This window comes from Xenopus laevis, chromosome 1S (genome assembly GCF_017654675.1).
Source record: "Xenopus laevis strain J_2021 chromosome 1S, Xenopus_laevis_v10.1, whole genome shotgun sequence".
In the NCBI taxonomy this organism is placed as follows: domain Eukaryota; kingdom Metazoa; phylum Chordata; class Amphibia; order Anura; family Pipidae; genus Xenopus; species Xenopus laevis.
Window position 1 is genome coordinate 90,912,309 of NC_054372.1, and position 14,521 is coordinate 90,926,829.

Below are 14,521 nucleotides of genomic sequence, written 5' to 3' on the forward strand. Positions count from 1 at the left end.
ACAAGTATCTATGACAGAAAAAAAATGAACTAATGAGCGATTGCACATGTAATACATGTTGTTGGAGCTGCAAGCAGAAAAAATAACAATTGTAAGCGGATGCCCCCAGCTTGTTTTGCCCAGCGCAGGCTACTGCCTGTTTCTATCATCTTATCCTAGCGTGCCACTGCCGTACCCAACCATAGCTCTACACTCGCCTCACGGCTGCAACGTGTACCGTCACTACGCTGCTGTACTTATGTGACGTCACAGACACCGCGAGATGATATTTGTGACGTCCTGATTAGCTCTCCGGCAGGAGTCAAGGAGCTAGACGTTAACGGCGCTGCGGGACTGCAGACTTGTGATAAGAAAACCGGGACTTTCCCGGCAAAAGTGGCACTGTTGGGCGGTATGCTTTAAGGTACAGTAAATTTCACTGTACTGCCCTTAAATGGCCTCAGTAGAGGTTTAGTAACACATGTCCTTGTCCTGCACCCACACAAAATAAGTCCACTTTAATATCTTTTTGCAGCCATATGGAAAGACTGTAGAGCTACCCTATACCCTGACCCACATTTATTAACCCTCGAGAATAGTGATATGTGGTGTCTGTGCATTATAGAGAGAGAGAGAGAGAGATGAGTGTAATCTGTATGCTGTGGATACACATCCCTGTTTATTATTACTGATTATATCTGATGAAGAGGCTGACTTTTGCTTTGTGTACAGGCACTTTTGATTACCCCAAACCATCATCAGAGATGTCTGAGAACCAGGGTAATATTCCTCTCAATAACGCAAATGGCAACCGTGTTCGAACGCCTAACATGAACCAGAATCCCTTGATAAATGTTCGAGATCGTCTCTTCCATGCTTTGTTCTTCAAGATGGCTGTGACCTATGCAAGACTGTTTCCCCCTTCCTTTCGCAGAATATTTGAGTTCTTTGTTCTTCTGAAGGTAATGAGAAAGGCATTTTAATTTACAGATCCCTTTTTTTTTTTTTTTTTGTGTTGAGGTGGGAGTGTTTTACAAAATGACTGTTATATGTTTCTTCGTGTGTCAACATGGGTTGCCTCCATTTGCTCCTTTTCTTCCCACACTACAAAAACATAGTCAGGTTAATTGCCTCCTGATACTGTAAAACTGACCACAGTGTGTCTGAATGTGATGGCTGCAGGTACATTGTATCGGGCTGGGTACCTACGGAATACCCCCAAAGCGGTCTGGTTCTTGGAAGAAAATCCCAAATTCACTGACCGTACAGGTAGTCCATGGGTAACCTGCTTAGGTACCTGGCAAATGTGCGGGACTGGTCCCTCCCACCCTCCCTCCCTATTACTGCAGGCAATTTTTTTCTTTTACCTTTCACGATGAATGGGGTGGTGGAAACTTCCGGTTCTGCAGGTCCCGGATCTGAAGGTAAGTTTGACTTATAGGGTTCGGGTTGGGTAGTGGCTCTTGGTAGTGGGATGTGTTGTGTGGCGAGTCAGATTAGAGGTCAGTGGGTCTGGGTCAGTACATGGTACTTCCAATTGGAACCTTGCAGGACTCTACTGTAAACTTCACTGGGTCAGGGACTGATGTGAATGATGGTTAATCTCCAAAGTCTGTGCTATGTTTATACCAGGAAATAAATACAATCACTGTACTGTCCCTTTTGTTTGTTAATAGATCACATTGTTTTTCAATGTATGTTGAATTATATGTATTTGCCATGTAAAAGGTTATAAGAAAATCTTAGTCTATGATAGTGTCACTTATAAAAGTCATTGGGGCTCATTTATCAACACTGGGCAAATTTGCCCATGGGCAGTAATCCATGGCAAGCCAATCAGATTGCTACATTCATTATACTGCTTGCAGCTGGCTTTAAAAAGCTGATCACCGATTGGTTGCTATAGGTAACTGCCCATGGGCAAATTTGCCCAGTATTGATAAATGAGGCCAATTGTCTTTTTTGTTATATAATCCTCCTTTTTAAAAACTTACTTTTTTATAATCCTTTTGCATAGAACTCGGCTATGTGTTTTTTAAAATTTGATATGATGTATTTCTATTATAATATTAATATCAATATTGATAATATGTTATAGCAACAAGTGGTTTCCACTAGGTTTACTGCGTGTCAGGGGAGCACACAGCTCTGTAAATTGTCCTTTGGTCCAGGGAGGAGAAACAAATAGCGATTTATTTTCTTGCAGAGAAACTGGGTGCTTACTTGCCTTTTTATTGTAAAATTAACATTTATACCACAAGAAATATTTTTGACACTTAATATGTGATAGATGGGTTCTCCCTTGCTATGCTATTGATAAATCCAGCTGTGCCCTTAACTTAATAATATAAAAGCATTCTCATGTGACCCTTATAAATATCTGCGCTTTGCAACATCTTAGTGTAAGCTAAGATTAAGTTTAATTAAAAGAGATAAATGCTATAATTCCTTTTATTATTTAATTTTCATCTGCACGTACTTCTGATTAGTGCTGGGCACTGTGTGCAGTTGTTTTTTAAAATATATTCAATTTTCATGAAGTGAGTGTAAGGGCAGTGTCAAATGGTAAATTTATATGTTGTCCACTTGAAATATAGTCCCATACAGAAAACAGTGGCCAAAAATACAATTACGCTGCAATCGATGTTTGTCACTGCAAACCAGTTGAATCACATAATCGAATGAAAAAGCCTCCTGCATTTTTGTGTGGTTCTGTGAACTGTTTTTGCATGCAGCAATTGACATTGTTTGCAGCGCAGGTATTTTTGGGCATTTTGACACCTGCACAGGGAGACAAATTTCCCTGTCTGACGATCAATCCAAACGACCGATCTCCGCTGGACGAAAAATGTCGAGACTCTCCACACACGGTCCAAAAATCGCACGAATCCTCAATTCGTACGATCAGATCTTTGCGTCTATTGCCAGCTTAAGGGTGGTGACACACGCTGCTATTCGAGGAGATTAGTCGCCCAACGACAAATCGCCTCTTCAGACGACTAATCTCCCTTAAATGCCTTCCAGCCAGCTAGTAAATCGCCGGCGAGATGGCACTCGGATTGCTTCAGCTTTCCGAAGTCGCCTGAAGTTTCCTCGTGAGGCAACTTCGGACGACTTCAGAACACGAAGCGTTCCGAGTGCCATCTCGCCGGCGATTTACATTCTAGCCGATGGAAGGCATTTTGGGGAGATCCGAAGAAGAGGTGATTTGTCACTGGGTGACTAATCTCCCCCAGTAGCCACTTCTGCTACCACCTTAATCATTACGCATTGATTTGAAGCATAAATATAAATGTTTTGATGATTGTTTATACATAATATAGAGACACTCCATCAGATATGTGTGGAGACATTGTGCAAATGAATTCATTAGTTTTTGTTCTCAATCATCAGTTCTGTGTTCTGATCACCAGAGTTCAATCCACTAAATTGCTTGTGGGGGGGGGGGCTGCAAATATATAAAGAATCCTATATTTCATGTGGCCTAGATATTTTGTCATATATCCTTAGTTAAATTGTAATGTGTTTATCAGCTGCTGTAAGTATGTGCAACAATGCAGACTTGTAGACCCTTTGACGAGAAAGGCAAAAACCAAGCAAAGTGGCACAAGGAACAACCCCTAAAACAAACCACTGCAATTGGTTTGCAATTCTCTTGTTTCCCATACAGACTTATTATCAAAATATTATAGCTAACCTTCTTCTTTTTGTTAACCATTATTCCTACTTTTACACTTCAGTTAGGCTTTCCATGTCACTTACAGGAGCATCACATCTGTAATAAACTTGTTCAGTTGAAGAATTATTCTTTTATATATTTAATTTTATTCAATAGACATTAGAACAACGCATGTTAAAGGAGAAGGAGAGTCATCCTGCACTTGGGGGTGCCAAATGTTAGGTACCCCCAAGTGATTCAATTATAAATAGGCTGTAGCTCACCTTTAGTATATGTAGGTGGATTCTCCTGCAAGGTGTCCTGTGTCCACACCCAAATTGATACAGTCAGTATTATAATAGAAAGCAGGACAAATCCAAGGCAGTAGCTATGACTGCAAAGTGCTTTTATTTGGGAAAAGTGCTCCACAACATGTTTCGGGCGTTGGCCCTTTATCAAGTGTCTGGGTTATACCAGTAAGCACCATGGAGCTTCTTCTTAGTTCAAATTTCCTGAGGCAAACGCATGAGCAGTTGAACGAAATAGCTGACTTTTTAGTTAAAGTTCCGCTTTTCGTTCTACTGTGTATGCGCAGGCGCGCAAAGAAAATAGAAGAGAAGTCCTACGTGGTGCTCACTGGTATAGCCCCGGGACGGTGCAGTTTTCTGCTGATAGGAGCACCGGCCCAGAATTTCAGGTAAGTCAATATAATCACTTGGGGGTGCCTAACATTTGTCACCCCCCAAGTGCAGGATGACTTTCCTTCTCCTTTAAAATAAATTTACCTTTACTTCCAACATTATGCCATTACTTTTGTCAACTGGAGCACCATGAATTTATACACATTACTGACTTTCTTGTGTTTAGCAAAACTGGTTTAACTATTAACAAACCAGAGATTACAACTCGGTAAGAAAAAAAGAGGACACTTTTATACATTTACCCAGAATAAAAGTAGGTAACATTTATGACTAGTGGTTATATCATAATAACACATTAGTTGAATCTAAAAAATAAAAAGTCCATTAAGTTCAAAATTTTTTTGTAAGTGAAGCTGCTAATTGATGCAAGGAAGTGTTACCTGTCATGTTTGAAAAGCTGCTCTCTGCACCCCTTCCTCTAAAAATATTAGAATTGACTGTCATCCTACAATACAACTATCATGGATATTGCCACTTCCTATTCACAGAGGGATGTATTCCTTTCTGACTATACAAGGGCAGGTGCATAAGTATCTAGAATTGTATTTGCCCGTTATGCAAAAACCTTTCTTTGAATAAGGTTTGTACCTTAGTGTGCAAGCATGCATGACTGGGCAGCAATATTCCTTGCTTTTTTAAATTGCCCAGACAAGTGTGGTGCCCAGGCAGCCCACACTATTACCATTACCTCCTATTTGTGCACAGCCAGCAGTCATACTTAGATTCAGATCTGAAGAAGTAACAGTATAGTGAGGCATTTTGAGGCAAAACTCAGTGAAAAAATTAGCTCATCAGTAGTCAGGAACTCTAGATAAACTACTAACAGGTTCTAAATTGTACCCGTGGGAGTTACTTATAGCAACCAATCAGATCTTTGCTTTCACCTATTAACTTATAAACTGATCATAAGTGATTGCTGATTGTCTGGAAATATAAGTCAGCATTTCCTAGCTACAATTTTGTTTGCTGTTTGGCATTTTATCACCAGCTCTTGTTACTATTGCCTGTGTGACAAACCCCCCAGAATTACTTAATTTACCTTTTCATTAAGCACTTTGATTTTGATGGCTATTGTGTCTGTTCAAATGTTATTCAAATTTCTGCTTTAGTGCAAGAGGCCCTTTTGCTAGGAAAAAGTGGACTTTTGCAACCACTTCCAAAACAGTTCATTTTGTTACATTTTCTTTGCCCTAATTAGTTTTCAAATTTTGAGAGCTATTTTCAGGCCTGGATGTGGTTAAATTCTTTACCTTTAGGATACAACGGAATATTTTTCATTTTAAAGGAGATACAAACCCCTTATTAAAAAAAACCCTACCCCCCTCCCTCCTCTCCCCCAGTTTAGCTGCTACCCCGGGGCAAATGCCCCTTACTTTTTGCTTACCCCTCAGTGTCGATTCAGGGATCGGCGTTCACAGCAGCCATCTTCTGGGTCTTCGGTAATCTGAGAATGAGACCGGCGGAGCGGTGCATGTGCAGTTGGAGCAATTTCCCGGTTTGTGACAACAGCTCATCTGCCGAAATGTACTGAAATTGCTGAAGCACTGGAAGAAGACACGAAGACCTGGAAGATGGCTGCCGTGCACTCCGCTCCCTGAATCTGCACCACAGGGGTAGCAAAAAGTTACGGGCATTTGCCCAGGGTAGCAGCTAGACTGGGAGGGGGGGGTCTATGCGGGGTGGGAGGGGTATGTTTTTTTTTTTTTAACAAGGGGTTTCTTCTTTAAACGTTGGGAATAAAATACTTATTTGATTAAAGGACATGTAAACCCTATAAACCCTTACCATGTCTTTAGGTTGTGCATATATTCCCCATACAAAATGCATCATTGTCGCTGTATTTTGCCCCTTCGTTAGCTTGCACCGCAGTGTTTTCTTCAATGCAAGAACTGCTTCAACCAGGTGGCCATTTACTCGGCTACATCATCATTTATCCAGCCACGCCTGATGACCTTGCTCATCTTTTTGTAATGTAGCTTTATTAGCAAGTATGTGTAATCCTACTCATTCCTACATGTATAATCCCACTCACTCATACACATAATTCCACTCATTCATACATGTATAATCCCACTGACTAATAAATGTATAATACCATTTATACATGTAATTCCACTCACTCATATGTATAATATGTTTGAGAGAGTGGGATTACACGTATGAGAGAGTTGGATTATACATATGAGTGAGTGGGATTACATGTATGAGAGAGTGGGATTATACATGTATGAGTGGAATCCCACATGTATGAGTGAGTGGAATTACATATATGAGTGAGTGGGATTACATTTATGAGTGGGATTATATATGTGTGAGTGTGATTATACATGAGTGAGTGGTATACATGTATGAGTGAGTGGGATTATACATATGAGAGAGTGGGATAACATGAGTGAGTGGGATTACATGTATGAGTGGGATTATACAGTACATTTATGACTGTATAATCCCACTCATACGTGTAATCCCAATCATGTGTAATGCCACTCATGTATAAATGAAAATAGAAAAATGCTGGCACTCAAGGCAAGTGAAATGCAGGGTTCCCCCTTGCCTGTTTATTTCTTGTGCGAACACGCAACGTTTCGGGGCAAACCCCTTTATCATGCCCCGAAATGTTGCACGTTTGCACAAAAAAAACCAGCAAGGGGGAACCCTGCATTTCACTTGCCTTGAGTGCCAGCGTTTTTCTATTTTCAGTAATACATTGGAGGTTGCCGTACTCTCTACGCTGTGCACCAGGCGTTCTTTACAAAGATACCAGAGTGTGCTCTGCTTCACCTTGTTCCAGTTAGTGTAATCCCACTCACTCATACAAGTATAATAAGTAACCTACAGTAACCAATAAGTCAGCTACTTGTGTCTACATTTGGGGCTATTATAAAAAGAGAAAACGGTCTAATCTGTCATATCTATATGAACATTAATAGTGATGTGTAGTGATGCAAGACTTTTCATCCTTTGTAGACTTCCTGGTATGTGAGGAGGTTCATAGTTAAAAGGTTATTTTCAAATGATAAATTGAATGAGCATAGATCCTTGCCTAATAGGCTTGATGCAACAAATTGTTGTAGAGGATTAATGGTTGTAGAGTTTTTTTTTAATACTAGTATTGAGCAACTGTAAGAGTGCTTTCTGCTTTATTACATATTTTTTTGTTACTTAGGCCCTGCTGGTACTCTTTATCCTGGCATATATCCACATAGCATTCTCCCGCTCTCCAATCAACTGCTTGGAGCATGTTCGAGAGAAATGGCCTCGGGATGGAATTTTGCGAGTAGAAATTCAGCTGAATTCAAGCAGAGCACCCATCTTTTTACAATTTTATGACAGTGATACATTTCCAGGATTGGTGAAGGAACCATCTGGGGAAGAGGAGGAGGAGGAAGAGATGAGTGTGGAAATGTACCAGAATAGCTCCATGAAGGTAACAGAAAAAACTTAACAATTAACACTTAAATGTCCCCCAATTAAATGTAGAGGCAGTTTTTCCATATTTTGGTAGGTTGCCACCTCTGGAGCAATCAAATATTACTGGCATGTTTTCTTTTTTACAAATCTTAGCAAAGCTGGGCAAGCTTGTACTTTTTCCAAAACATGAACCAGAGCAATTTGTTGCTTGCAGACTGCCAGTTACATTGCTTATGTTCAGATGTATTGAATGGGGTTAGGTGGTTGACTGACCCCACAAGCAAATTTCATTAATAACAATGAAGTATACTTATGCATGTTGGCATAAGTGAAATAAAATACCTAGTGAACCCAGTACTGTGCCATCTGGTTAGGAGAATGTTCACTTTGGATGCTAAGTGTGGTTAAGTTCTCATTTTCCCCATGTTTTTCTTCCGTGTAGTTTGAACTGGATATTGAGCCCAAAGTATTCCTGAAGCCATCTCTAGAGAGTGTTACACAGGCCTCTGAAAACCAGAGCCAGACACTGTCCTTCAGTGATGCTACTAGCAAAGGTATGTTTCTAAACAATAGCTGTGCTAAATCATTTTCCTCAGTCTTCTAAACTGACATTACAGTTGTAATAAAAGCTTCACTTATATTTGCTGTAACATATCCAGTGATGCGATGTGCCATAAAGAAAATATTTATTTTTAGTGTGGCCGCAAGAAGAGTACATAGTGGAGTATTCCCTAGAATATGGCTTCCTACGGCTGTCGCAGAGCACAAGGCAGAGGCTAAACATCCCTGTTATGGTGGTAACACTAGGTAAGTATGCTTATGACATTCACCATTGGTACTAATGAATCATTTCTTTCCTTGCATAGAAATTCTTTTGTTTTGCCATAAATGAGTTCTCATTATTGAGATGCCCCAACTGGGAAATATTATGTTTTGTTAACCAAACATTTTCTGCCTACATATTCATTATTTCAAATTGACATTTAACATAACAGATATTTACATTGTTTGAGACACTGCCAGGTGCTGTATGGGTGTGTTCAAGAAGCATCCAAACAACCTCTTCTCAGCAGGGTGGATCCAGTTTGCATTTCAATTAGAATTAACCAGTAATGCTGCACTAAACAAAATTTTAATTGAATTGAATTCAAGTTCTTTGTCGGTTACAGATAAAGCATGAAAAAAACATGCCATTCATTCACCACGGTTCAAGGCAGAAATAGGCTATTTCACTAGATATGCCATATTTTACTGTAACAATTTGTTTCTCACTAGTAATATTAAAAATATTTACTGGTCCCAGTTTAAACCTCGAGTATCATAATTAAGAATTATTGCTAACCTTAAAGTTAGCATTTGGTGCGTTATAGACTGTGTTGGTCTACAACACCTTGACTCTATCCTTTTTTTTAAAATTTATTATTGTAGTGCTCTGAAACCAGATTCAAAGTTAAACATTATCTGGTTTTTAGGACCCCACTTATCTCAATGATTTGAATGACTGACTCAAAGATGAACAGGAGATTCCCTGTGTAGTTGATTGAAAAATAATCATTACAGTAAAAAAGAAATTCTACCCACATATGGAATCTTGCTGAATGTCTCTAATATGCCAACAAGATAGCATTATAAGTTTCACGTTAGCTGGTGATACTGGAAGAAAATGAAATGCTAAGTTGATGTGATTCTTTTACTATATGTGACAGACCCAACTCGTGATCTGTGCTTTGGAGACCGATTCAGTCGCTTTTTGCTGGATGAGTTTCTGGGGTATGATGATATTCTTATGTCTAGTGTGAAGGCCCTGGCAGAAAATGAAGAAAATAAAGGTAACAGATGACTGTAAACTGGTATTCTGCTTGTATCTCTTTTATTTTTAAGACATGCCCATGTCATGTGACACCTATATCTTTTTCTGTCTTAGGGTTCCTAAGGAATGTGGTTTCTGGGGAACATTATCGCTTTGTCAGTATGTGGATGGCTCGCACTTCTTACCTTGCTGCCTTCGTCATCATGGTTATATTTGTAAGTTTATGTGCTACATACGACAAAAACGAGTTAAAAAAACAGTTTGAGAAATGCATAATATAGATGCGTGAGTTGGGTCACCTATTCTCAAAGGGAATGAGATGTGAATTCAGGCATACAGCATTTCAATTGTTGTGAAATGATCATACTACCCTTTTAAGACCAGCAATAAGTATACAACCATCTAGGTTTTTTTTTATAGTAGGATTGTATCCTATGAATGCAGTTGCACTAATATTTAGATAAAGGCGATGTCCACCAAAAAACAAACTTCACTCTATTTTTCACACCTTGTTTCCATTGCCAAAATTACACTGTGCCCTGTTTGTCTTGTGTAACCCCAACTCTTTTAACCCAAAAACTGCCATTTTTTTGTTACACAGCAATTTATTTATAAAATAATTTACAGCCTCTCTTTTCCACTCAACAAACATGTTTTAACTAATCCTGCTTCTTTTATATATTTTTCATGCTCAGGATCAGGCTGTCACCTTCTGTCAGTAAAGTGCATTCTTTCTTCTTCCCCCTTCTTGCCATTTCATTTATAGCATCACATTTTTATATTAGCTGCCCCCCTCTTCCAACCTTTTACATCCTTCATATTGTCTTTTCCTGCTGTAGCGTTGGGGAAGCAGGAAGGTAGGCGACTGTTACTGGGATTTGTGCATCAGTGATAATCCAGGTAGTTGTTTATGGCAGTATAGGTGGTGGTGGGGTAGCTGGGTGGATTTCAGACAGGGGACAGTTTCACTTGTGGACAAATAGATTGGCTAAAGCTTACATTTGTGTTTTATTGTGAAAATGGCAGGGTGCTTTTTTCCAGTCTGGTGCTATCAAAGCAGGTAATAAGACTCTCTCAAAAAAAAAAAGCAGGAGAGTCTCATGCATGAAATTTTGCATATTTTAAGACCTGGTTGTTGATGGGCAACAGACTGTGTTAAAACTGGAAAAACTGCAAATAGTGGCGGTGGTATTCTATTGTAGTGTTTATCTAGTGTTCTCAGGCACCCAGTGGTGGACGCAGGGACAAGAGGATTCTTGGTGAAGAAATCTGACTGCAGTGTATACAGGGGAAGCGAGCCTGCACAAGGTAGTCTGTTAGGACTTGTTTAAATGCACTGTTCTGTATAGATACATTTAATAGCAATGATAAACATAAATTTGTGTTAGAAAGTGACTTAGGGTAAAAAAAAACAGATTTGTTTTTTGGTGGACATTGGTTTAACGGTGCAGTTTATATGCAGTTTTTTTATTGTTGTATATTGGGGCATTAATATGTACATACACCAAGAGCAGGTCAAGTTTACTTTTGTACCACAACAAAGTACAAGCTTTTAATTTAATAAGGTAGGAGGAATATGTTGTTAACACAAAAAAACTTGGTAGGTATTGAAACTATAACTTGGGCACTGTGTCTATGTATAGGTGCATTATAAACGACAACGTTTAGTGTGCATCCTTATTTTGGTTCCATTATCTGTGTTTTGTTTCCTGTAGACACTCTCAGTCTCAATGCTCCTGCGGTATTCTCATCATCAAATCTTTGTGTTTATTGGTAAGTGACATTGCTTCTATACTGTAAACTCTAGCCTCCCTGGTCTGCTATATTAAAAATTGTTTATCATCTTGCAGATGCCGCTATGCCCTACAGTTAAGTAGCATAATTGCGCTTACTGCATCCTAGCACCCGTGCTTGTATAGTATTACAGTACCAATTTATATAATTTATAAACACACACTTAAGGGGTTGTTGTTTTTTTTTATGCTGTATCTGTGGCCATTCCTCTAGTTGACTTTTTGTAAAGGGATTATATAGCTATGGGTAGTTGGCAGAGTTGAGAGAATGGAAGAAATGTTCAGGTAAGCCTTTTGAAGGAACCGTACCATTATACTTGAACTTACAAAATACTTTTTTTTCATTAGTCATATAAGACTTAACTGAAAGCTTCATGTCATTTTTAACTACCATACTTTTAAAACAACAGGGAAACATTTTCTGTGTTAATGCTTATTAGAGGTGTGGGGTTCTTTTTCCAATATCAATTGCAAACTAGTTTCCTTGTTCTGTCTGAAAATTGTGTGTGCCATGACATCATGATTCATCATATGACTTGCTTGTTTGACATAGTGCCCAGGCTGTATTATCTGTTGCTTTGCCTGACATTTTTTTTGTAAACTGTCCATTTATTATGCACCTTAATGGAGAAGAAAAGCTCCAATCCAAGGGGGCAAATATTAACCCCCCCAAGGATTGTAAATACACAATTCCTGTGCTTCAGTTACCTGAAAACTACACCAGCCCGTGCTACTTGCAAGCGAGCAAACCTCTTACTCCCTTCTTTTTCCTTTAAACTCCAGTGGCTGACACATGCACAGTAGAGCAAAAACGTCAGCTATTTTGTTAAAGGGATACTGTCATGGGAAAACATGTTTTTTCCAAAACGCATCAGTTAATAGTGCTGCTCCAGCAGAATTCTGTACTGAATCCATTTCTCAAAAGAGCAAACAGATTTTTTTATATTCAATTTTGAAATCTGACATGGGGCTAGACATATTGTCAATTATTGTCGTTACCTTCCCATTGTTCTGTTGTTGGGGGGGGTGATATCACTCCAACTTGCAGTAAAGAGTGACTGAACTTTATCAGAGCACAAGTCGCATGACTGAGGCAGCTGAGAAACTGACAAGATGTCTAGCCCCATGTCAGATTTCACAATTGAATATAACAATCTGTTTGCTCTTTTGAAAAATGGATTTCAGTGCAGAATTCTGCTGGAGCAGCACTAATAACTGATGTGTTTTGGAAAAAACATGTTTTCCCATGACAGTATCCCTTTAAAATCCGTCTTTTAAATATACTGCGCATATGCCTGTGCAAAGAAAGATTGAAGGATGGGGACTACCCCAGCACAGTTTTCTGCTAATAGGGGCACTGGCCCGTATCTGGTATGCCATTTCAGTCCTTTGGGGGGGGGGGGAGCTGGTGTTGTTGCCCCTGGAGCTGGTGTTGGATTTGAAATGTTATTGAACATATGAAGAATTAACCCCTATTTTATTCTCCCTCCTGCACAGTTGACTTGCTGCAGATGTTAGAGATGAATATGAGTATTGCGTTTCCTGCTGCACCGTTGCTTACTGTGATCTTGGCTCTTGTCGGTAAGGCCACTTATTCTTAAGAGACTAGTAACCACAGAAAATTCAAATATTTTCTTTTACAGATTATCTGTTGTCAGTACCTACAAACAGATGTCTTATTTCATCTGAGAGAGGTTTTCATTATGTAATTCTGTAGAGAGCCATTAATAGAATTAAGCACATTTATGTTCTGTGTAAGCATTAAAGCCACTGTATTGTACAGAGTATATTTTTTTTTATCCATTGTGTAAATACGTTTATTTTGCTCTGTTCAACCTATATAAAGCTGTAGTATTTTTTTCTGAAGTAAACGTGCAATTTTTTTTACCACTACAGGATAATATAATAATTATAATTAAATTAATATAAGGAATTTCATGTTTGGTGTTACTTATTCTTGAAGGTGTTTTAATTCTCTTTACAGGCTAGTATTATTTATATTTTTTATTTATTATTTAAATATAGGTATGGAAGCCATTATGTCAGAATTTTTCAATGATACCACAACTGCTTTCTATATAATCCTCATTGTGTGGCTAGCTGATCAGTATGATGCCATCTGCTGCCATACAAACACCAGCAAGAGACACTGGCTCAGGTAAGAAAGCACATAAAAATGTAAATCAGTGGAGGGCACACCAATAAAGCCAACTTGAATACATATATCATTCCACTGTTTTGCTGTCATCCTTACAGGTTCTTTTATCTTTATCACTTTGCATTCTACGCTTATCACTATCGATTTAATGGGCAATACAGCAGCCTTGCCCTTGTTACATCATGGCTATTCATTCAGGTAACTATACCTCTTTTTTGTTCCTTACTTACAATTTACCCTATGATAGGGTATATTGTTCTACAATTTGAGTCAGTAAGGCAAAGAGCAAATGCAGTTTCACCTGCTGAGTCTACTTGATCTGTTACTGCAGCAGGCTGACCATTGCACATACTGGGTACATGTACGAGGACATTGCTTGTCACAAAGCTTTTTGTCCATTTGTTTGATCACTGAAATTCATCCAATAATATGCGTTTGTCCTGATTGCAAGTTGCATGTATTTGGCTAGCATTAGGGAAGTTATACATTTTCTATAACTGCTCTGTACTCTTAAAGGAGCAGTTTGTATGTGCAAAATAAAAAAAATGTTTCTAAAATAGTTAATTAGCCAAAAAATTTAATGTATAAAGGCTGGGGTGATTGAATGTCTAACATAACAGCCAGAACACTACTTCCTGCTTTACAGCTCTCTAACTCTGAGTTAGTCAGCAAATTTAAAGGGGTTGTTCACCTTTTAGTTTGATGAACAGAGTGATATTCTAAGACAATTTGCAATTGGTTTTCATTTTATATTATTTGAGGTCTTTGAGTTATTAAACTTTTTATTCAGCACCTCCATTTTGCAATTTCAGCAGCCTGGTTGCTAGGATCCAAAGTGACCCTAGTGACTATGCATTGATTTGAATAAGAGACTGGAATATCAATAGGAAATGGCCTAAATAGAAAAATAAATAATACAAAGTTGCAATAACAATAAATTTGTAGCCTTACAGAATATTTGTTTTTAGATGGGGTCGACGACCCCCGTTTGAAATCTGGAAAGAGTCTAAA

At 38.7% G+C, this 14,521-nt stretch overlaps 1 protein-coding gene across 5 annotated transcripts in view; it reads left to right on the top strand.

Moving 5' to 3' along the window:
• Positions 1 to 241: 241 nt before the first annotated feature.
• tmem259.S (transmembrane protein 259 S homeolog) overlaps positions 242 to 14,521 on the top strand; it is a 30,146-nt gene continuing 15,866 nt past the window's right edge. For 3 of the 5 annotated variants that reach the window (XM_041575022.1, XM_041575026.1, XM_041575032.1), the window contains exons 1-11: positions 242 to 403; positions 712 to 941; positions 7,505 to 7,765; positions 8,192 to 8,303; positions 8,446 to 8,556; positions 9,456 to 9,578; positions 9,674 to 9,774; positions 11,275 to 11,332; positions 12,850 to 12,933; positions 13,378 to 13,510; positions 13,609 to 13,708. In XM_041575022.1, the coding sequence (XP_041430956.1) occupies positions 744 to 941; positions 7,505 to 7,765; positions 8,192 to 8,303; positions 8,446 to 8,556; positions 9,456 to 9,578; positions 9,674 to 9,774; positions 11,275 to 11,332; positions 12,850 to 12,933; positions 13,378 to 13,510; positions 13,609 to 13,708 (1,281 nt within the window). In that variant the 5' untranslated portion in view covers positions 242 to 403; positions 712 to 743. 5 annotated transcript variants of the gene reach the window in all.